We start from the raw sequence: 22,863 nt of genomic DNA, 5'->3' as shown, positions 1-22,863 counted from the left end.
ATTTTCAAAATTCCTATGTTTGGAATACTTTACTTTACACTCCTTTTATTACAAACCAAACAGTGCCTAAAGGTAATAGGGAGGATCCTTGCTCATTATGACTTAATATATAGCTTATATTACATAGTGAATCAATTATAGAATAAGATTATGTGAGAGGATGATAAAAAAAACCAAAAAACATATGAATATGGTGAAACAATATGTTCTGAAAGGTTTAAATACCAAGTAAAATAATCATCATGCATGAAATGCTGGGTTAGCTGTGATGACTGAGCAATCAATATGTAGGGACTCGCAACCTCTTATGTAAACTAATTAGCGAGAAAAGATAAGTTTCGCATAAGTAAACGATTAATTAAAAATAAAGTGGGGACAAAAATGGTACCAGCAAGTCCTCGTGCTTTTTGCTAAATTCTTTCTCAGTGCTTGATGAGTCCCAATCAAGATTATGCTCATAAGCAATCTCCTTCAAAACCTTAAGTATTCTATCAACTGGTGGAGCTGCCACCGAGAGTTTCTCAATTACCTGCAGAAGAAGTATAATAATCACTTGTGTGGACAGTTCAGACAAAGAATGGATATAGATAAAAGCAAAGAATCCATAACCCAAAGAAGGAAAATGAATAACATGAGGCTTCATCTATTTTCTTGAGTATTAAAGAAAGAAATGCTTCTTACAGCTCGGTTAACACCACTATCTGGCCGTAGCTCTGCAGCAGCTGAAACGAAATCTTTTCCATATTTTGTTGTAAACAAATTACGGACCTGCAATAACTCTGGAACATCTGAGCACCTTGGTGAAGCAAAGATGATGCTAGCAACAGCCTCCAGCAACTCTGAAGGGCAATTCCTATAACATGGATTAAGCTTTAACTAAATTAATCCGAGCAAATTGCACTAAATAAACATTTAAGAAGAACAACTCATTGCCAACAAAATGATTGTTTCACTCTAAACCAAGCTTACTAGAATCAGTATGATCCGGGATATATCATTTACCACAATTAGAGTTCAGAGAATAGATAAAATGAGAAAGTCAAGTGAAAAAGAGTAGAGAAGGAAGAAAGAGTAACCAGAAAGTGAAGATCGTAAATGATTGTGAGCCATTGGTACACAGTGATTTCTGAAAAAGGTATTTTATGCATTTACTCCTATCGTCGCACATATGCTAGCTCTAGGATGCCATATTGAAGAAGAGATTTGATATATCATCGGACATAGGACATATGCCACGCATGATGCCAAATATTGTTTGCCAGACAAATAATCAAAGGTTTCAAATGACACCATCAACTTGGCAGACTGCACAAAAGAACCTAATTAGGAAGAATAAAAGAGTACACTACATAAGCGCAATCCTGTTTGTTAGAGATTCAGGCACAAAAATGTTCGCTACAAAAGAGATTTAGGTTAAGTGAATCATACAGAACAGGAAAAAAAGAAAACCTGAAAATGTCCATCCAGAGAGTCAAATAACAGCTTTTTCAGGGTCTCTTGAATGTTGTGCTCTAATATTTTTATTTGACTGATAGAATTTTGTGCGGTGTTTAAAGGAAGACCTCTGTAAGAAGGTTTAAAATCTTACTGTTGACCTCCAGATCAAAGCCAAAAAAACCTGAAAATGTCCATCCAGAGAGTCAAATAACAGCTTTTTCAGGGTCTCTTGAATGTTGTGCTCTAATATTTTTATTTGACTGATAGAATTTTGTGCGGTGTTTAAAGGAAGACCTCTGTAAGAAGGTTTACACACTTACGCTCCAAGACCAAGGACTGATGGCAACAGAAGATAAATAACACATAGGCTGTAGTTACTATTTCATCATTAGATCGTTCAATTAGTCAATAATAATATCAAACTAAATAAGAATGAACAAGAGTCTGATAGGGTGGCAGATTCAACAGGTGGGGCCAGATGGTGCACCAGGAGCCAAACCAAAGCCAGGACCGGTCGGGGCGGGGCGGTGCGGTGCAGGGGTGGGATATTCGGCCTCCCTTGTGGGGCCCAACAACATTAAGATTCATTATGAGAGGAGGAATAAGGAGAGAATCAGGGAAGAAAAGAATTAGAATTTGAAATTCAATTAGGAGAGGAAAATTAATTAACTATGGAAGATATGATGGAGAAGAACCGCTTCAAGACTATGGAAGAAAGGCTCTCATCCACAGAGAAGTGCTTCGAGAACTTGGAAGATATGATGATGAAGATGATCGAGATGCAGTCGAAAGTTTCAAGTGCGATTCCTAGGGCTGAATCCAAGGGAAAGGAAATTCATAAGGACAATGATGAAGTAGAGAGTGTTTACCCTCAAGGACCACCCCAGGGGATCCCAGTTGGGAGGCCACTCAGGCATGGGGGGAGGTGGGCCGGAGGAGGCTATGGTTGGGCTGAGCCTTGTGGTCCCAATCTGCTAAAGTAAGAAGGGAGGAAATCACACCATCACTATATAGGAGGAACCAACCGAGAGAGAAACCATTGGGGTATGGATGTGAGATCAAGCAAGTTAAAAATACTGGTTTTCAAAGAAGAAGAAGATGCCCAAGGTTGAGTGTATCGGGTGAAGCGTTACTTCGCAATCAATGTGCTGACTGAAAGAGAAAAGCTCATGGTGGCGGGAACATGTTTAGAGGGCAAAAGCCTTAGCTTGGTTTGAGTGGAGGGAAGCTAGGTATCCGATCTATTCATGGGGAGAATTTAAGAATTGCTTGTTGGAACATTTCTGAGACATTCGGGAAGGAGACCTCCACAAGCAGTTCTATGCCTTAACACAGGAGGAGACAGTCATGGAATATCGGGAGAAATTTGAGCTGCTGTCGGGTAGGCTGAGGGGAATTGTTGAGGAAGAATTGGAAGAGAATTTCATGTAGGGACTTAAGGAAGACACACAAGTAGAGCTCATGGTGTTGAGACCTAGGTGGCTGAGGGAGACGATGGAGCTAGCACAGAAAGTGGAAGAGAAACATCAAAGGGAGAAGGCCAGCAAAACCAAAACCATGGGAGTTGCTTACAGAAACACCCCCATGACCCAAGTACCGAGGAATCGAACGTTGTCGTTGAGGGAAGCGCCTAAGGAGAAGAGCATTGGAGTTTTTCCTGGAGGAAATTTCAAGCGCCTTATAGAAGGGGAGGTGCAAGATAGACAGGCAAAAGGGTTCTGCTTCAAGTGTGATTACAGATTCACATTGTATACCAATGCGTTCAATCAAAACATAAGTTAGTTAAGCTCAATAGATATCAATTTAAACCATCTTTGAGCTTGTTATCATCACTTTCAAAAAGTTGGATTGAAATTAAGATGGCAATTATCACTTCATACAAGTCTATAAAGCTAAAACTCAATAATATCCATGACCTGATCTTGAGTTTGAGTGCAGACATCAAGCCATGGAAATCAAGAAATGGTTCTTTTTTTGCTTTGAATCTTGAATGTAGAGGAAGAATTGTAGAGAAAGAGGATGCTAGGAGTAGGTATGAATCTCAATAGATCAGCCAATCCAAAGTTTATAGTGGTAATTACTGGTGAAAAGCAAGACTGGCCAGGTGAAAAGCAAGACTGGCTACAGAGTAGTGGGCAGAGTTCAAATCAAATTAAAAACTTTGTGAATGTTGCAAGAGAAGATATATATAATGTATTGGTTTTTAATGAAGATAGTCCTATAGAATTATTAATCCTAGACTCAAGCACTTCTTTTCTTTCCACTCCATATAAAAAGTTTATGATAAACTATTCTATAGAAGATTGCATAAAGATTCAACTTCTCGATTATGAAACTTTGAAAATTATGGGGGCGGGGGGCTAGTGATGTATAAATCAATACTAATAATGAGACAATGTGTAAGCTCTAAAATGTGAGACACCTTTCAAGCTTGTACAAAAACTTGATATCGATTGGGCAACAAAGTGAAGGAGGTTATGTCTTAACCATTTGTCTTGACATTTGGATGGTGATCAAGGGTGCTATGGTGATAGAACGATGGGGGAAACTACAAAATCAATTGCATAGTTACTATGAAGGAGTAAAGTGGGCTAATGCATTCATCATGTGGGAGCTTGCAAAGAACCGGAGAGCATTCAAAACTAATGATATTTCAAGATATAAAGGAAAACAAAAATAAAGTAAAGTTTAAGGTAAACGGATTTATTAGCACTACTAAGGAACTAAGGCACTACAAAGCCCAAATGGTTTATTAAAGGGAGTATCACACAAAGATGATCTCTTTCCGTACAACGCATCACAAATTAACATCTAAGTAGGGGATGGTAGAATTGTGGAGATTTAATCCTAATAAAAACCTTAATCTCAAAGTCAAAATAAAATCACCAAAATCTTTGTTATGAAATAGAAAGGATTTTGGCAAAGATAATGTTCAAATTTGGAGTCAAAATTTGTTGTATAAACATAAGGTTCACACCTAACCTAATTCCTACACAAGTCAATATATGGATATAAAATCAACAATTGAAAGGAATCTTCCAATGGATGGAGAGATCTCTGTTCCCGACCCCTTCGATGGTCAGTGGTTTTCATGGTATTTGGTGATGATCTGGTGGAGACTGGTGGAATAACCAGAGAGGTGGCAATCAAAGGCATAGAGTTGGGGTAATGGTTAAACAAGGAAAGAGATTATAGTTATGGTTGGCAACTTGTGTTGATAAAGTAGTTGAGGAAAAAGCTCTATGCTGAGAAGGGATGAAAGAATGAAGAAGAAACCAATAAATCCTTGTATATATATATATCATTATTCGTAATCTTATTCTTATTGTTATATTTATGGTTCTATCTTATTGGAAGCTTTTTATCAATAGATGTTAGGAAAAAAATGAGAGGGATTAATGGAATATAGCCAGATAGAAAGAGCTACTAACACAAAATAAGACTAAAACATTTAGCATGTGCAAATGTTTATATCATGAAATTTATCTATAAACTACTAGAATATTCATTTCTCTGCTTGTCATATACGTTTGTGAATCTTACCTAACCACATAACATTTTATTTGCTAGTGCTTTTCCTGGGAAATTATTAATTCCATTCTCGTGCTCATCAATTCTCTCGAGCATTCATTTTTTTCCTAATATTATTCATTCTAATTATCCATTAATTTCACGTGAGAGACCTCATTTCTCTATTATCATCACCTATGACAAGTATATCGTCAACATATATGATGAGAATTGAAATTTTTACTATCAATGGAATGTTTAAGAAGATGGCATGATATTTTGGACTTTGTTTGTATCTAGCTTTATTCATGGTTTTTGGAAATATACCAAACCTTGGTCTCTAGGATTCTTTAAGGCTATATAGAGCTTTTTTTAAATTGCAAAAATTGTTCTTTGTGAAATAACTATCAAATCTAAGTGGAATATTCATTTAGTCTTCTTTTTCAACATCCTCATGTAGGTATGCCTTCTTTACATCATACTACTGCAAAGACTATCCATCTTTGGCTGCAAGAAAAATTAATTTGAGAGGTATTTCACAATGAGTAAAAAATTCTTGATCGTCATTTCCATATTTTTTTTTAAACTTTTTTTTTGGGGGACATTTAGGCCATTTAAGGCAAACTCACACACACAACGCATACACATAGACTCGAACCCTGGACCTCTTAGTTGGAAGCCTAAGCTCTCAACCAATAGGCCAAAGAGAGTTGTGTAGAATTCCATATGATTGAATGGATCATTTGGCAATCAATCTCTCTTTATATTATTCTAGGCTTCCATATGTTTTATATTTAAAAAAAAAAAAAAAAACTTCATCTGCATCCTATCATTTTCTTTTGTTTATATAGTTTAGCAATCTCCCAAGAATAATTTTTTTTCAAAGCATTCAACTCTTATCTCATGGGATCCTTTAAAATCTTATTTTCAAATGCCTCAAACAAAATTTATGGTATTGTAATAGAATTAGAGATGATATTTGTAATGAAGACTTTATGGTCAAAAGAAAAATTTTGAAAAGATGTGTATAAGAAGATGAGATACAAAGAAGAATATGTAGTGATAGTTTGATCATTGTTACCTAATAAAAGTTCTCAGTCTTGAGCCTATTGGAGATTTTGGCTAGCTTATTTTTTCTTGTATGGACTTATAGGCATATAATGTTTGAATTTTTTAGATTTTACGACTTTATGTTAAAGTAATTTTAAAATGAAAGATAAATGTTTCATCAAATTTATCTTTTAGTCGAGAGTTCTCCCCTTCTCCCCTTGAAGATGAGTTTCATTGAAAAAAATTTACTTCTCATCAAAGATAACATCTTTTGAAGGAATTTTTTTGTGATAGTATAATAACACTTTACCATTGAGTGGAGGAATACCTGATAAATTCATATTTGAGAGGTATAAGATAAAGTTTACCCTTATGTTACATGTGAAGGTGGACATAGGCAATACACTCGAAGATGTTTACATGAATTTTTGAACAAAAGTTATTTGTGGAGAAAAATTCAGCCAAATAATTTATAGGACTTCTAAAGTCATTCATTCTTGAGGGTATTGTATTAGAAATGTGATAATTAGGACAACTTATCTCTAGTATATTTTTGATGTTTGATTATGAAAGAGAAGAGTCCTGATGACTTCCAAAAGATTGTGATTTTTTTCTTTCCAGAAGTCAATTTTGTTATGGAGTACCAGGATAGGAGGATTGGTGGATAATACATTCTTTCTGATCGAAAAAAAGATAATAATATATGATTAAAATAATTAAGTATTATTAGTTTGAAACTTCCTTAATCTTAGTATAAAATTATTTTTTTATCATGGAAATAAAAATGAGGAGAATAATGCTTTCATCAATTTTTTTTAATTTAATAAAATGTACTCATATCATCCATGTGCAATTATGAATGAATGTGACAAATCCTATAGCTTCATAAATGTTTGGGATTTTGAAAGATTTTTAAATATCAAAGTGATCAATTAGAAAAAGACTAGAAGATCTAAAATAACTTTAAGTAAAAACAACATGATGATGTTTGGCAATTTAACAAATCTCATAATTTTCTCTATCTTGCCCAATTATATTCTTTGTAGAGAGGTTTTCAAAAAAAAAAAAAAAAATATTGCACTTATGAATTTAATGATTATCATTAAATGATAGAAGATTTATGGCAATATAAGGAACATATAGTTCATTGAGGATTAATGTTAAGAAAATTAAAATGTTTTATTGATAAATAATAATTATTAAAAAAAACCATCAGCCACTTCCTTTTTCTATTGCTGGAGCAAGGTTTAAGAAAGGTTGACAAGGTTGGTCATGTGATCAATAGCTCCTAAATCTAACATCCAATTGTGAGGAGTATTATTTAAGGCACCGGAAAGACAAGAATTATAAATCATACTATTTTTAGCTTAGAGTCTAAAGGTTTTCGGTTGAGTAGATCTAAAACGGAATATATAGAGTGTAATTTTAGTAGTAATAGACCTAGTGAGGGGATTGTGACTTTGGGCGATCAAGTCATTAATAAGAGTACACGTTTTAGATATCTTGGATCTATTGTTCAGAGTGATAGTGAAATAGATGGGGATATTATCAGCAGAATTCAAGTTGGATGGTTGAAGTGGAGGAATGCATCGGGCTTGTTACGTGACAGAAATGTACCCCTCAAACTTAAGGGAAAATTCTATAAGATGGTAGTGAGGCCTGCAATGCTTTATGGTGCCGAATGTTGGCCTTTAAAAGAGAAGCATAATACTAAGTTAAGTGTGGCAGAGATGAGGATGCTCAGGTGGATGAGTGGCTTTACCCTTAGAGATAGGATACGAAATGAGCATATACGTGAAAAGGTTGGAGTAGCTCCAGTAGAAGATAAGATTAGAGAAAGTCGCCTTAGATGGTTTGGTCACATAAAACGGCAGCCTTGTGATGACCCGGTTAGGAGAGTAGAGGTATTAGATTTGACTTTTGTTAAGAAAGGTAGGGGTAGACCTAAAAAGACTTGGTTAGAAAATATTAGGAATGACCTTTCTTTATTAGATTTAAACGATAATTTGGCTTTTAATAGGACACAATGGAGAAAAAGAATTCACGTAGCCGACCCCACGTAGTGGGATAAAGGCTTGATGTTGTTGTTGTTGTTGTGAATTTTATGCATATTAAGTGAGGATGAGAATTACCCACTGAGTTTACTTAGTAAACTAAAACCACGAATCTAAATATTTCAGATAAGTTCCTAAAGGTAAAGAGATGGCTGAAAGAGAAGAACATGTTTATAGAAGACGACATGCAAATGAAAACAGGTAAATATACATTTTTGTTTTTTTTAGTGGCTATTCGGTATAAATGAAGAAATAAGTGAAATGTTTAATGATCGACTTTCCGTACCCGCCTCGTTAGATCGAGCATCCGGGCCGAGTCGTGACAAAAGTGGTATTAGAGTCCAATTAAGATCTGAATCATGTTGAAAGAGCTATTAGGATGAATATTAATGATAGAAGGTTTAATGTAGAATGGATTATTTTATTGATAACAAGAACCAAATTAATCCTGAAGAAGAGGAAGAGGTAGAGGAAGTGGAAAGATCAGTTCCAAATGTTAATGTTAATCCTAATACGCTAGCACAAATGATGACAACTATGACTCAGCTGATTCAAGATTCAAGAAATTAATCATCGGGGAGTAGTAGTGGTGGTGGAATGGTTATGGATAAGTATCTGAAATTATTAAAGGATATGAGACCACCATTATTTAAGGGAGTAGAGGGATCAATAGAGGCTGAAAACTGGTTGCTGATGATTAAAAAGATATTAGAAGGAATGTACTGTTCAGAAGAGAGGAAAGTTTCCTTAGCAACTTTTGCAATAGAAGGAGAAGCTGAAAGGTGGTGGAAAGGACTATATTAAGACAAATTTAAAGGAATCCCTGGTATGCAAATTAAGTGAAATGATTTTACTTAGGTATAGGTAAAGGCTGTAGAAATCCTCCTGTAGTAACCAGCAAGTCCTAGAAAACTCCTCACCTCTGAAACTGTCATTAGCCTTGGTCAATCTGATATAGCTTGAATTTTATTCTTATTCACAGAAATTCCTTCACCACTAATCACATGTCCCAAAAAATTTACACTGTTCAGCCAAAATTCACACTTTGAAAATTTGGCATATAACTTATTCTCCTTTAATATTTGCAACACTACCTGCAGATGACTAGAATGACTTTCTTCATCTCTTGAATAAATCAAAATGTCATCAATAAACACCATTACAAATATGTTCAGAAATGGCTTAAAAATTATGTTCATCAAATTCATAAATATAGCTTGTGCATTTGTCACCCCAAATGGCATTACTACAAATTCATAATGGCCATATCTGGTTCAGAAAGCTGTCTTTGCTATATCTTCCTCCTTAATCCGTAGCTGATGGTATCCAGATCTCAAATCTATCTTAGAGAAAACTGTAGCTCCTTCCAGTTGATCAAAGAGATCATCAATTATGGGCAATGGATATTTATTCTTAACAATCAGCTTATTCAGTTCTCAGTAATCTATGCATATTCTGAAGCTCCCATCTTTCTTCTTTACAAATAGTATTGAAGCTCCCCATGGTGAGGAACTTGGCCTGATAAATCCCTTATCTAGCAATTCCTGTAACTAACTTTTCAGCTCCTGTAACTCTTTGACTATCATCCTGTAAGGTGCTTTTGCCACTGGTTCTGAACCAGGTATCAATTCCATAGTGAAGTCTATCACTTTTGGAATTGGCAGGCTACTATAAGAGGTTTGTAGAGGGGTTCTCTCATATTGCAATGCCATTATCAAGATTAACACAGAAAGCAGTAAAATTTGAATGGAGTAATCAGTATGAAATAGCTTTTCAGAAATTAAAGAATTGTTTAATGACTGTCCCGATTTTGACAATTCCATCAGGTTCAGAAGGGTTCCAAATTTTCTGTGATGCTTCCTTGAGAGGACTTGGATGTGTATTGATGCAGCATGGTAGAGTGACGGCCTATGCTTCAAGGCAACTGAAAATTCAAGAAAGGAACCACCCCACTCATGATTTAGAATTGGCAGCTGTAGTTTTTGCACTCAAATATGGAGACATTACCTATACGGGGTCAAATGCGAAGTGTTTACAGATCATAAGAGTCTCAAGTATATTTTCAATAAAAAAGAGCTTAATTTGAGACAGCGAAGGTGGTTAGAGCTCATTAAAGATTATGACTTGGACATACAGTATCATCCTGGAAAAACAAATGTAGTTGCAGATGCACTTAGCAGAAAAGCACTTGGAAATGCAAATTGGCTAATCACCCAATAGGAGCAGATAATCAGAGATATGAAAAAGTTAGAAATTTCAGTGGTTAATCTGAAAGAGACAAAAGATATGATGTTGAATCAGCTGATGATCCAATCTACGTTGAAAGATAGAGTGCTCAATGCATTATCTTATGATGAAAAATTTCAGGCCATCATAAAGAAGGTGCAAGCAGGACAATTAGAGAACTTTTTTATGGATGGAGAAGAATTATTAAAATATAAAGGTAGGATCTGTATTCCAAATGTTGGAAGCTTAAGAGAAGAGATATTGTAGGAAGCTCGCCTCTCAACATATGAAATTCACCCAGGTAGTACAAAAATGTATCAGGAACTTAGAGGATTGTTTTGGTGGCCAGGATTAAAGAGGAGTGTTGCATAATTTATAGCAAAATGTATTCCCTGTCAAATGATTAAAGCAGAACATCAAAAATCCAAGTGGTCAACTGCAACCCTTACCTATACCTGAGGGGAAATGGGAGGACATTGCGATGGATTTTGTGATTGGATTACCTAGGTCAAGGAAGAGTAGAGATGCAATATGAGTTATTATTGACAGATTAACCAAGCCAGCTCATTTCTTACCAATCAGACAGACAGATTCAGTGGAAACGTTGGCAAAATTATATATTGATGAAATTCTAAGATTGCATGGAGTTCCAAAATCTATAGTTTCAGACAGAGATGCCCGTTTCACTTCTAAATTGTGGAAGAAAATCAGGAGGCTTTGGGCACACGATTGACTTTCAGTACCGTATTTCATCCACAAACAGATGGGCAATTAGAAAGAACAATTCATACTTAGGAGGATTTAATGCGATTATATGTTTTAGATTTTGGAGGAAATTGGGAGACTCATATACCATTGATTGAATTTGCTTACAACAACAGTTTTCAAGCTAGTATTGGAATGGCAACATATGAGGCTGTTTATGGAAGAAAGTGCATAACACCCTTGTGTTGGGTAGAAACTGATGAAAGAAAGGTAATTGGAACTGAACTGGTAGATGAGGCTACTAGAAAAATCAGATTGATTAGAGACAGACTAAAGGCAGTTCAAGATAGGCAACAGAAGTATTATAATGCAAACCACCGACCCGTGGAATTTGAAGTAGAAGAATTTGTTTTCTTAAAAGTCAGCCCAATGAAAGGTATTCAAAGATTTGGAAAGGTATTCAAATATTTGGAAAGACAGGGGAACTGAGTCCAAGATTTATAGGACCTTTTGAAATTATAGAAAGGATTAGAAATATGGCTTACAGATTGGATCTGCCAGTGCATATGCAAGAAATTCATAATGTGTTTCACATATTAGTGCTTCGAAAGTATGTCTCAGATGATTCAAAGAGAATCCAGTCCAAATCAATTGAATTGCAACCTTATTTGAAATATGTTGAGGAACCTTTTTTTTATTTTTTTATTTTTTTTATATGTTGAGGAACCTGAAAGAATACTGGATTATGAAATAAAACAGCTGAGGAATAGAATAATTCCTTTTGTGAAGATTTTGTGGAAGCATGGAACAGAAAAAGATGCCACCTGGGAGAAGGAAGCTAAAATAAGAAGTCAATAACCTCATCTTTTTAACTAAGGTATGTTTCTTTATACTTGATTAATTTCGAGGACAAAATTTTTATAAGGGAGATTGTAATAACTGGTTCGGTCCGGCCGGTTCAATTGAACCGGCCAAACCTATTATAAGCAGCGGACGGAACTGTTCGCGAAATAGAAGCAGTTCACGAACAGAGAAGGGCGGACGGTCGGGGCTTCAGGCGAGAACAAGGTAGGTTTCATTTTTTTTCAATTTTAGTGAATGATCTCCTTCAATGATAAGAATCAATCATTCCTTTTCTTTCCCACAGTTAAAGGAGTACTAATTTGGGAGAAATTGAAACGAGCGAGAGGAACGACGAGGAAAGAGGGAAAAGGTTTGATATGCAAATTTTTTTGTATAAATTGTTTCCTAATTATTTCTCTAACCCTTAGAAACATTAATTTAGATATAGAAGAAGGAATTGAAGGCAAGGGAAATGAATTTTGGGAGAGAAGAGTTTAGGGATTTTGAGAAATCTCCATTTTTCCTTTGCAAGTGACTCTCCTATTATACAAGTTTATTTCAATTTTATTATAAAAGCACGTTTTTATAGAAGTTACATTTTGGGAAAGTTGTAGGAACTCGAAGTTGAGGTTGCTCCAAAAAACAAAGTTTTGGGAGGAATAAAGTGGGTAATTATGCTTGTGAAAATTTTTACTAGTTATTTTCATTTCAAAATTCAAATTATAGTACATACAATTGGTTGTATTTTATACATGCTATTTCATTTGAAGATAACTATAGATGAGAAACAATGTGAATTATAATACATGCATTGATATCGAAGTTGTATAAATGAAATGAATGAAATACTATAAGCATGTGAAAGTTTATCAATATATGTGAAAGAAAATATATGCAAAGAAAATGGAAAATAGCTGAAATGCATATCTATACATCTAAGAACACAGATACATAAACATTAAGGGAAAATGATATAGTATCAAATGAAACAAAATGAAAAGATTATGCATGCAAAGTATACAGGAGTTCGCCCATGTATAGTACTAGCTGGGGAAGCAATGTACCTGTGCACGTAAAAAGGAAAAAGGAAACGGAAATATATAAAGGAAATGGAAATGGTTGTACCTTTGGGTACATTTAGACGGTGCTCCTGTACGAATTCAAAAAAAAAGGAAAAGGAATATAGATTAATGGAAATTTTATGAATGAATATGATGTTATATGATGAGATATATGATTGAGAAATGTTTAAATGAAATTCATGAAAGGAAATGAATAAAGTAAAGCAAAAGTACACTAATGTAAAGGTTAAATTTATTGTATCTTAGTGAATTTTATGCATATTAAGTGAGGATGAGAATTACCAACTGAGTTTATTTAGTAAACTCAAACCACGAATCTAAATGTTTCAGGTAAATTCCTAAAGGTAAAGAGATGGCTTAAAGAAAAGAACATGTTAATAGAAGACGACGTGCAAATGAAAACAGATAAATATACATTTTTGTTTTTTTTAGTGGCTATTCGGAATAAATGAAGAAGTAAATGAAATGTTTAATGATATTACTGTCGGACTTTCCATACCCGCCTCGTTAGATCGAGCATCCGGGCCGGGTCGTGACATATTCCTTCTCCAACTCATATGAGAGAAAAAAATATCATTTAGTGATGATAGATTCTTGGATTAGGATTTAGACACAAACTTGATAGAAATCATTATTTAGTCCTATAAGAAATTAACACCACTTCTCTTTCTATAAATTGTTTGAGAATTACCATATCATTGCAACATGTCATCTTAAAATCTTGGTAACAATCTAGTTCAAACAAATAAACTTTCATTAGAATAAAGTACTACATAACAAGAATGTTATCTTTTTAACTGTTTAAATCTCAATTTTGACCTCACAGATGAGAGAAATATTCGTCACTTTTGAGTATGTTTATTTGACGATATCCCAAACTTCTTTTGTGGTAGAGAAGACAATATATGTCTTACTAATAGCAAGCTTCATGGTATTGCACAATCATGTCAGGATTGTAAAATCAACTTCATCATAAAGCACAAACTTTAGGCCTTCGGCTCCATAGGATATCTACATGGTTATTGATTTTTCACTTTTCTTTTGAAAAAGTACTCATAATTTTGAAAAGATAGTTTCTCGTGTTCAAGCAATGTAAGTCTTATAGCCCATGGAGTTCTCATTGAGTGCTCATCACATACTAGAAGGATATTAGGGGAATAAACCATTGAAGATAAAATAGTAAAAAATAGATAGAAGTCTTTTAAAATGTACAAAAAAGAGTTAAAAATACCATAATAAGGTAGATAAATTTAATGAAAAAATATTTGTAAGGAAAATGGGTAGAGAAAATTTAACATGAGTGGAAGTGCAAGAAAAACTTTTGCGCTGAAATTTTAAAACTTCATGCAAAACTCATTTAATGGAGTAAGATCTATAAAGCCAACTTAAAATAGTTAGGATAAGATTAACTATGATGTAGAGCAAAGAAAAGTTTGATATAAGATTTTTTCAATTTCTTCTTTATATGATGGAAGGATAAGAACATAAAAAGGGATCATAATTTTTAATCAAGCTCAAATTTGAACTTTTCACACAATGTTATTCACTTACCCAGCATCCACATAACAGATAGAAGAAGCTTATGCTTTTCCGAGTTGTGACTGGGGAAAGTTAGACCTACTTAATTCTGAGCACAAATTAAAGCAGAACTCACTTTTGAGGACTTAAGACAGCCTGAATTCACAAGGCACAAGATTGTATAAGAGTGCATTGTTGCATTGTTAGAAACACATATCTTCACCTTTGGACTTCAAGAATAGGGATTCGTGCAATTAGAAATTCACAGAACAGCTCTAGAATCTCATAAGCAGATGATATGTTCTGCTCACGAATGACATGCTCCACCTAACATTGCATAAATAATTAATTTAACAAAACAAAATTTGATTGAAGAGAACAATTATTTTCATGATTGAAAAAGATTAGCACATACCTTGATCCGAGCAATGGCTTCTTGGCCGGTCTGAAGATACTGGGAAATCTCTTTACGCATATTTTTCAGTTGAAGCTCTCTCCTATTGTGAAGTAGCTTGATTCGTGAGATGGCCAAATTCAAGCATGTCTTGCTGAGAAAACACACAAGAAAGAAAGAAACTTCATGAGTATAATTTCTCGCTTCAGGCCGAATGCTTTTTCTTTTACAAACTACTGTTAGAAAATCTCATTCTGCATACAAGAGGAAAGCTAGAATCCCTGCCTAACAATGAAGTAGTAGCTCAAGACGGAAAAAAAAAGGGATCATCCTTGTTACTAAGAATACACAATAGAAGCGCATCGAAAAGAAAATACATAACAGCTGTGGTTTGGTTACAAGTGTGCATGTAGCCCCATGGAATTTTAATTTCTCCTTGCCTCCAAAGGGGTGGTCTGCAATTCAAATCCTCATTTAAAAGAAAATCAAAAGCAGAAAATCTATAGCATGTTTCACTGAATATTTATGTATGGGTTCTAAATACTAGTTGATCACTTCCATCTGTAGCCTAGTTGGTTAAGAGCTTATGCTCCGTTCAAGAGGTCTTGAGTTCAAGAATTGACATCCTTGTATGTGATTTCATAGATTCATGCTTCTGCACTCAACTTTAAAAAAAATAAAAATAATAGTTGTCCGACTAGCTAAATTTTAATCGTGAGTTCCTTATAAGTAACATATGTGGTTGATGTTAAGAATTCAACATTCAAAGTGATGATTAAATGAAGTCTATGATTTTTTCAAGTCCACTAACAAAAAATTAAATTTAATGCACCCAAAGTTGATGTGACCCAAATTTTTGCTAGAAAAATTAAACCTTTCTAGATAATATAAAAAGCATAAAAAAGACAAATTAAACAAACTTTACTTATATAAAATAAAAGACTTACAACCATTGACTCTTACAAACGACACAAACACAAATTAAAGACATAAACTCCTAAAGTTGCTTTCCTTGAGAAGAAAGATACAGGTGGGGTGTAAACTTGCAGATAGAAGCAGAGGTTAGAAGCCGAGATGAAAGAGGAGAAGCTTGCAAGCTGTCCTAGAAGAGGAGTAGAAGAGATGGAACAAGCTCGCAAGCTTTTCCAACAAAACCCGCAGGTTTACATTTCCAAAAATCATTCACATAACATGCTTCAAACAGCCACAAAACATCTTATACTTATAGACAAGAGAGGGGAATACAAACAGCCCCAAAAACCCTTCATATTTTTAATTAAATAAGGGAAATGAAAAGCCAATAGTCAACTACAGGAAACAAAGCACCAAAGCCATAGAAAAGCCCCCCAAAAGTCACGGGAAAGTAGCCCAGGCGGAACCCGAAGAGGCAACCGCAAGAACCAAGAAGGCAGCCGTGGGAACCAAGGAGCTAAGGCACGGGAACCCAAGAGCCATCCACAGGAAACGAATAGACAAGGGGAAGGAGAAGAGACAAAATTAATGAGCTACTAATAAATTAATAAGTGAGCTAAAAACATAGTTCATAATGAGCAAACTCTTAGTTAAATAAATGAACTAAAAACAAGCTCATAATGAGCTAAATCTTAGCTCAAAAATTAATGAGCTAGAAAGCTCAAGGGAAATCAAAACCAAATTTTTTTTTGGATTGATTTGACCCCCCCCCCCTTATCCACATTAGACTCCCCTACTTGAGGACTCATCTCCCGATGAGTTAGCTTTGTTCTGAAGGCGTTGCATCAAGAGACACCAAGGCTTGAGATTGCTCACTTGACACCAAGACTCAAATGACAACATGACTCAAAATAAAACTTACATGATAACTAACATGACATCAAGACACACACAACTCATAAACCTAAGACTTCCTAACTTGCTCTGATACCAAAATGATGTAAGCAAAAATTTGGGTGCCTAAACCAAATTTTTCCTAGAAAAATTAAACCTTTCTAGATAATATAAAAAGCATAAAAAATACAAATTAAACAAACTTTACTTATATAAAATAAAAGACTTAAAACCATTGACTCTTACAAACGACACAAACACAAATTAAAGACAAACTCCTAAAGTTGCTTTCCTTGAGAAGAAAGATACAGGTGGGGTGTAAACTTGCGGATAGAAGAAGAGGTTAGAAGCCGAGACGAAAGAGGAGAAGCTCACAAGCTTTCCTAGAAGAGGAGTAGAAGAGATGGAACAAGCTCGCAAGCTTTTCCAACAAAACCCGCAGGTTTACATTTCCAAAAATCATTCACATAACATGTTTCAAACAGCCACAAAACATCTTATATCTATAGACAAGAGAGGGGAATACAAATAACCCCAAAAACCCTTCATATTCTTAATTAAATAAGGGAAATGAAAAGCCAACAATCAACTCCAGAAAACAAAGCACCATAGCCACGGAAAAGCCCCCCAAAAGTCACGGGAAAGCAGCCCAGTCGGAACCCGAAGAGGCAACCGCAAGAACCAAGGAGGCAGCAGTGGGAACCAAGGAGGCATCCGTGGGAACCAAGGAGGCAAGACACGAGAATCCAAGAGCCATCCACGGAAAATGAATAGACAAGGAGAAGGAGAAGAGACAAAATTAATGAGCTACTAATAAATTAATAAGTGAACTAAAAACATAGCTCATAATGAGCTAACTCTTAGTTCAATAAATGAACTAAAAACCAGCTCATAATGAGCTAAATCTTAGCTAAAAAAATATTGAGCTAGCAATCTCAAGGGAAGTCAAAACTTTTTTTTTTGTTTGATTTGACCCCCTTTGTCTACATCAAAAGTACACTAATAGGAAAATCGAGTTATTGGAGGACTTTTATGTTTTAATAGTCTTTCTCAGCATTCCAAAGATCAACCATACTTTGTAAATTATCAATAATATCCATATGCATACAAATATGGCTGCTTTCATTTATTATAATCCAAAGCAAGATAGAGACATTGAATGCTAGCAAAGAAAATGAACAAAGTATTTGCCTTATATTATTTATATTAAAAGTTGAAATTTCACGGAGATGTGGTAATAAATTGTTATGCAGGCAACCCCATAAACAAATATAATTAAACGTACAGTTATTTCATATTGGAAAAATTAAGCATTAATTTCAATTCCATTAAATTTTCCTTGTCCTGTATACGTGAATTGATATAAAATAGAAAATTATAATATTTGAACTTGAATACATTATTCAATCTTTATAAATTTTACTAATATATTTATGTATTAAATTACTTAGAGGTGTAAACGAGTCGAGTCAAGCATCTAACTAATCGAGCTAGGCTCATTTAGTTTTACTCAGCTCGAGCTCGACTCATTAAAAAATCTAGAGGCTCAAGCTCGGCTTGATTTTTCGAGCTCGTTTGGAAAGCTCGAGCTTGACTCGATTGTTAAGCTCGATTTCTTAATTTTAAATTATAAATTTAATTCTTTTTTTTATTTTTAATATGGAATTAATTTAGAAAGATATAAATATATTATATAATACAACAACATCAAGCCTTTATTCCACTATGTGGGGTCGGCAACATGAATCTTTTTTCTCCATTGTGTCCTATTAAAGGTCAAATTCTCGTTTAAATCTAATAAAGAAAGGTCACTCTTAATATTTTCTAACCAAGTCTTTTTAGGTCTGCCTCTACCTTTCTTAACATAAGTCAAATCTAATACCTCTACTCTCCTAATCGGGTCATTAGAAGGTCATCGTTTTATGCGACCAAACCATCTAAGGCGACTCTCTCTAATCTTATTTTCTACTGGAGCTACTCCAACCTTTTCACGTATATGCTCATTTCGTATCCTATCTCTAAGGGAAAAGCCACTCATCCACCTGAGCATCCTCATCTCTTCCACACTTAACTTAGTATTATGCTTCTCTTTTAATGGCCAACATTCAGCACCATAAAGCATTGCAGGCCTCACTACCATTTTATAGAATTTTCCCTTAAGTTTGATGGGTACTTTTCTATCACACAACAAGCCTGATGCATTCCTCCACTTCAATCATCCAACTTGAATTCTGCTGATAATATCTCCATCAATTTCACCATCACTCTGAACAATAGATCCAAGATATCTAAAACGTGTACTCTTATTAATGACTTGATCGCCCAAAGTCACAATCCCCTCACTAGGCCTATTACTACTAAAATTACACTCCATATATTCAGTTTTAGATCTACTCAAGCGAAAACCTTTAGTCTCTAATGTTGACCTCCATAATTCAAGTTTACTTTCAACTCCCTCTCTAGTATTATCAACAAGAAGAATATCATCAGCAAAAAGCATACACCAAGGTACATCCTCTTGCAAATGTCTAGTGAGAACATCCATGACTAAAGCAAAAGGATATGGGCTTAAGGCTGATCCTTGATGTAACCCAACCAAAATAGGGAAATACTTGGTCAAACCACTTTGTGTTTGAACAAAAGTAATAGCTCATGCATACATATCTTTAATGATTTGAATATAAGCATTATTGACTCCTTTCTTATCAAGAACTCTCCATAGCACTTCTCTTGGAACTTTATCATATGCTTTTTCTAAATCAATAAATATCATATGTAGATCCTCCTTATTTCCTCTATATTTTTCCATCAAACCTCTGAATAAATGTATGGCTTCCATAGTCGACCTACCCGGCATGAATCCAAATTGATTTTGAGAAACATTATTATCAAGCCGCAACCTATGCTCCATAACTCGCTCCCATAGTATGGCTTCCATAAAAATATTTAATAATATTTAAAAATAAAATATATATATATATATATATATATATATATATATATATATATGTGTGTGTGTGTGTGTGTGTATATGTGTGTGTGTGTGCAAGCACGTATATATTATCATAATGTAAAACATTTATATGAAATAAGTCCAAAACATATTACATTCCAACATTATCTATTCATTATAATTTATGCTCAAATTAGTTCAATTGCTCACAATTTAAATATTAAGTTGTTTGACACCAAATTTTAAATGTTGATCATGTTTTTTTTTCTAAAAATCTATTTTTTACCGGATTGAACCGATTTGAGGATTGGTTTCTGGTATGACTAGTTCAATCATCCTGTTCGATCTAATTTTCACAACCATGGTTACAACATCAATCTAAAGTTTCTAACATAAATAATTTTACCATTCCATCACTAGCCTTTTCCTACCAAGACACAACACTTTAAAGTTCCACATGAATGACATTTTTGTAATTCGCTTCATTCCATCCATTGCACGATAGAACAATGTCGACCATGGGAAATCCACTAAGAGATATATGCTAAATGTTTGATATTTTTTCTTACATAACAATCCTAAGTTTTGGCAGAAATTTCTAATCGTTTTTAGTACTAAAAATAGAACTAATTTAGTCAATAAAATCTCATCCATCTTTAGTCATAATTATGAAAAAAAAAATTTAAAAATTAAAACCTCAATTTCTCTCTATACTTTGCAAAGCAAATTTTTTTTCGTGAGTAATTTAAGGGTTGATCAAAGTTCTATAAGTTCGAAAGCTAATGAAAAAATCATTTTAATGGATCATAATGACACATTTTGGAGAAAACTCTAACAAAGATTGAAGTGTTCAACCTTTCGAAGGTTTTTGAGACTACAAGTTTTGGTAATATCTTTCCCCCTATTTCCAATGATGTTTATTAGATTGTTCGAGCTTTTCTTGCATATTTTACAATCCATTGAACTAGTAGATTCCTCTTATAAGCTACAAAGTGAAAATTTCTGTTCAACTTCAAATTCAAGGAACTTTGGCTTATATAATTTCTCTTATAATGGAGAGTTTATTGATTCTTTGGAGATGCTTAATGAAGTTTGGGTTGCACTAGCCCATGAAGATAGTGTTAGGATGTAGGGCTTCTCAGCCAAAGGAGGTTTGAATTGTAGTTGCAATCCATTGTAGCGGGAATCCTAAACTGGTGAGTTCAAGGCATGAATGTCAACCTAGTGAGGGCCAAACAATATAAATATCTTTTGCACCCTAGAGCTCTATAATTTATATACCTTGCACTTCCCTTCTTATTTATATATTTAAGTTGCTTCGTTGCAATATCTTTTTGGTGAATGCTAAAACTGTTCTTGTGTTAAGTACAGTGATTCTATAACTTTGGTGCAGTATTATTTGTCTACGCAATTAGTTAAATATTTACATTATGCTTCATAGCCAAATAACTTTCGTCAGTTAAGATTTTTATCATACACCTAAAGTAAACCTTGTGTGGTGGTTAGGTTTGGTTTGCTTGTTATATAATTTAGCTTCGCATATTTAGATTTGTTTAAATGTTATATCCATCTACTTTCCTTAGTCATCATAGTGTGGAATTAAATCGGTGGCAAAGAATTAGTGAACTCCCACCACCCCTCAGGTTATGATTACAGCAAAGATAAAAAAAGGATTTTTCTAGGTGGTTGATAATGATACTATAAAATTATACTGCCACAAACATCCAGCCATCAATCTGAAGGAAATAAATGCTTAGATTGTTCTCAGCGCAACATCAGTCAAAGATTAGCTCTTCAATTTTAACTTAACATGGAGGTGGTTAGCCAGGCTTTGTCATTTAGTGGCCCAAATTAAACTAGGAGAGCTCCAATTTATTCTGCTAGTTCAGGCAGTTCTCAGGCACTTGCAGGAGGAAACCTACTGAGTTAGAAGCTGTATAGTCATCTAGCTGGCATGCTTTGGTTAATCAAGGTTATTAACAATTAGTATTGAGAATAAATATTTTTGGTTTTCTCAGTCAAGTACAAGACTTTCACGAAGTGATTTAACGAATCAAACCCTACGATTTGTATAGCTACAATTAAAAGAGGTCATGTTGTTGTAATTATCAAAATTTCATATCTTACAGTCATATTGATATTTTTAATAAATTACAATTCTTTCAAGTTGAACAAATGCCAAGACAGTACAAATTATCAAAATTGTTCCTCATAGTATATCGACAGTCAGAGCACAAAATGAAAGCTTAATGTTCTTCTCCTGATCATAAATACCCTCCTTGTTATTCTTAATATCAAAGAAATCACAGAAAAAAAGAACAATTCCTGACGTAATACTGGTGTTCCTGGTAGAATTACCTCATCAAAATCGTCTTATTGTAGATAAAGGATTGCTAGTGAGAAAAAAGTACAGAGAAAAAAACTAAACCCTAATCAAAGATATTAAGAAACGAACCATCTCGTTCCAAAAGTAGCTCGATTGAACAGCGAATTCAGGCCGGACATGTTCGCTCGTTGTCGTTAGATCCAAACAAATCTGTTCAGCGACTTCAAGTGAAATCGAGGCAACTTCCCAAGCTATGAACTCAAGGAAAGTCGCCGAAGCAGTAATCCCTCGACATGTAACTAAGGGAAACCTGACCGTAGAAATCTTCCATTCTTCATTTATTCTAGGTAAATGTATCAGAAATTTAATTTGGAATCAAAATAACTTCACTTTTTTAGAGCAGTAATTTAAAGTCAGCTGCGATTGATATTAATGTAGCAACAGGAATTTTTTTTATAAAAAAAAAAAGAAAGAAAGATATATATATATATATATATAACTAAGGGAAACCTGACCGTAGAAATCTTCCATTCTTCATTTATTCTAGGTAAATGTATCAGAAATTTAATTTGGAATCAAAATAACTTCACTTTTTTAGAGCAGTAATTTAAAGTCAGCTGCGATTGATATTAATGTAGCAACAGGAATTTTTTTTATAAAAAAAAAAAAAGAAAGATATATATATATATATATATATTAGTGCAGCATCAGGAATAAATTTAGATCAAATATTTTTTAAGATGTGATGGGCATAAGTTGATGATAGTAATAAAAAATCGAACACTATCAGAATTAAGGTAACCACATCACAAAATATCAAAGAACATTGAGAACTATGGAGTTGTAGGAAAAACTCAGAAGAATGATCCAAGAAATATTAAAGCGAAGCCCAATGAGAAAAAAATGTTAAAATGATCCTCTAACTTGATGATATAAAGAAGGTGATTTAGCACTAGGGC

The 22,863-nt window shown here is 34.2% G+C and overlaps 1 protein-coding gene across 1 annotated transcript in view; it reads right to left on the bottom strand.

Annotated features, from left to right (window-relative positions):
* The window catches only part of LOC110102212 (IST1 homolog), a 38,967-nt gene extending 16,691 nt beyond the window's left edge, over window positions 1–22,276 (bottom strand). Inside the window, exons 1-5 of the mRNA XM_020830436.2 lie at window positions 22,034–22,276; window positions 14,841–14,973; window positions 14,649–14,752; window positions 682–853; window positions 389–529 (exon numbers count right to left, since the gene is read on the bottom strand). Coding sequence (XP_020686095.1) covers window positions 389–529; window positions 682–853; window positions 14,649–14,752; window positions 14,841–14,973; window positions 22,034–22,083 — 600 coding nt within the window. The 5' untranslated portion in view covers window positions 22,084–22,276. The remainder of the gene's footprint in view (window positions 1–388; window positions 530–681; window positions 854–14,648; window positions 14,753–14,840; window positions 14,974–22,033) is intronic.
* Window positions 22,277–22,863: the final 587 nt, after the last annotated feature.

This window comes from Dendrobium catenatum, unplaced genomic scaffold (genome assembly GCF_001605985.2).
Source record: "Dendrobium catenatum unplaced genomic scaffold, ASM160598v2 fragScaff_scaffold_557, whole genome shotgun sequence".
NCBI classification, from domain to species: domain Eukaryota; kingdom Viridiplantae; phylum Streptophyta; class Magnoliopsida; order Asparagales; family Orchidaceae; genus Dendrobium; species Dendrobium catenatum.
Note: the sequence above shows the minus strand (reverse complement) of the source record. Positions and strands in the feature narration are given on the sequence as shown.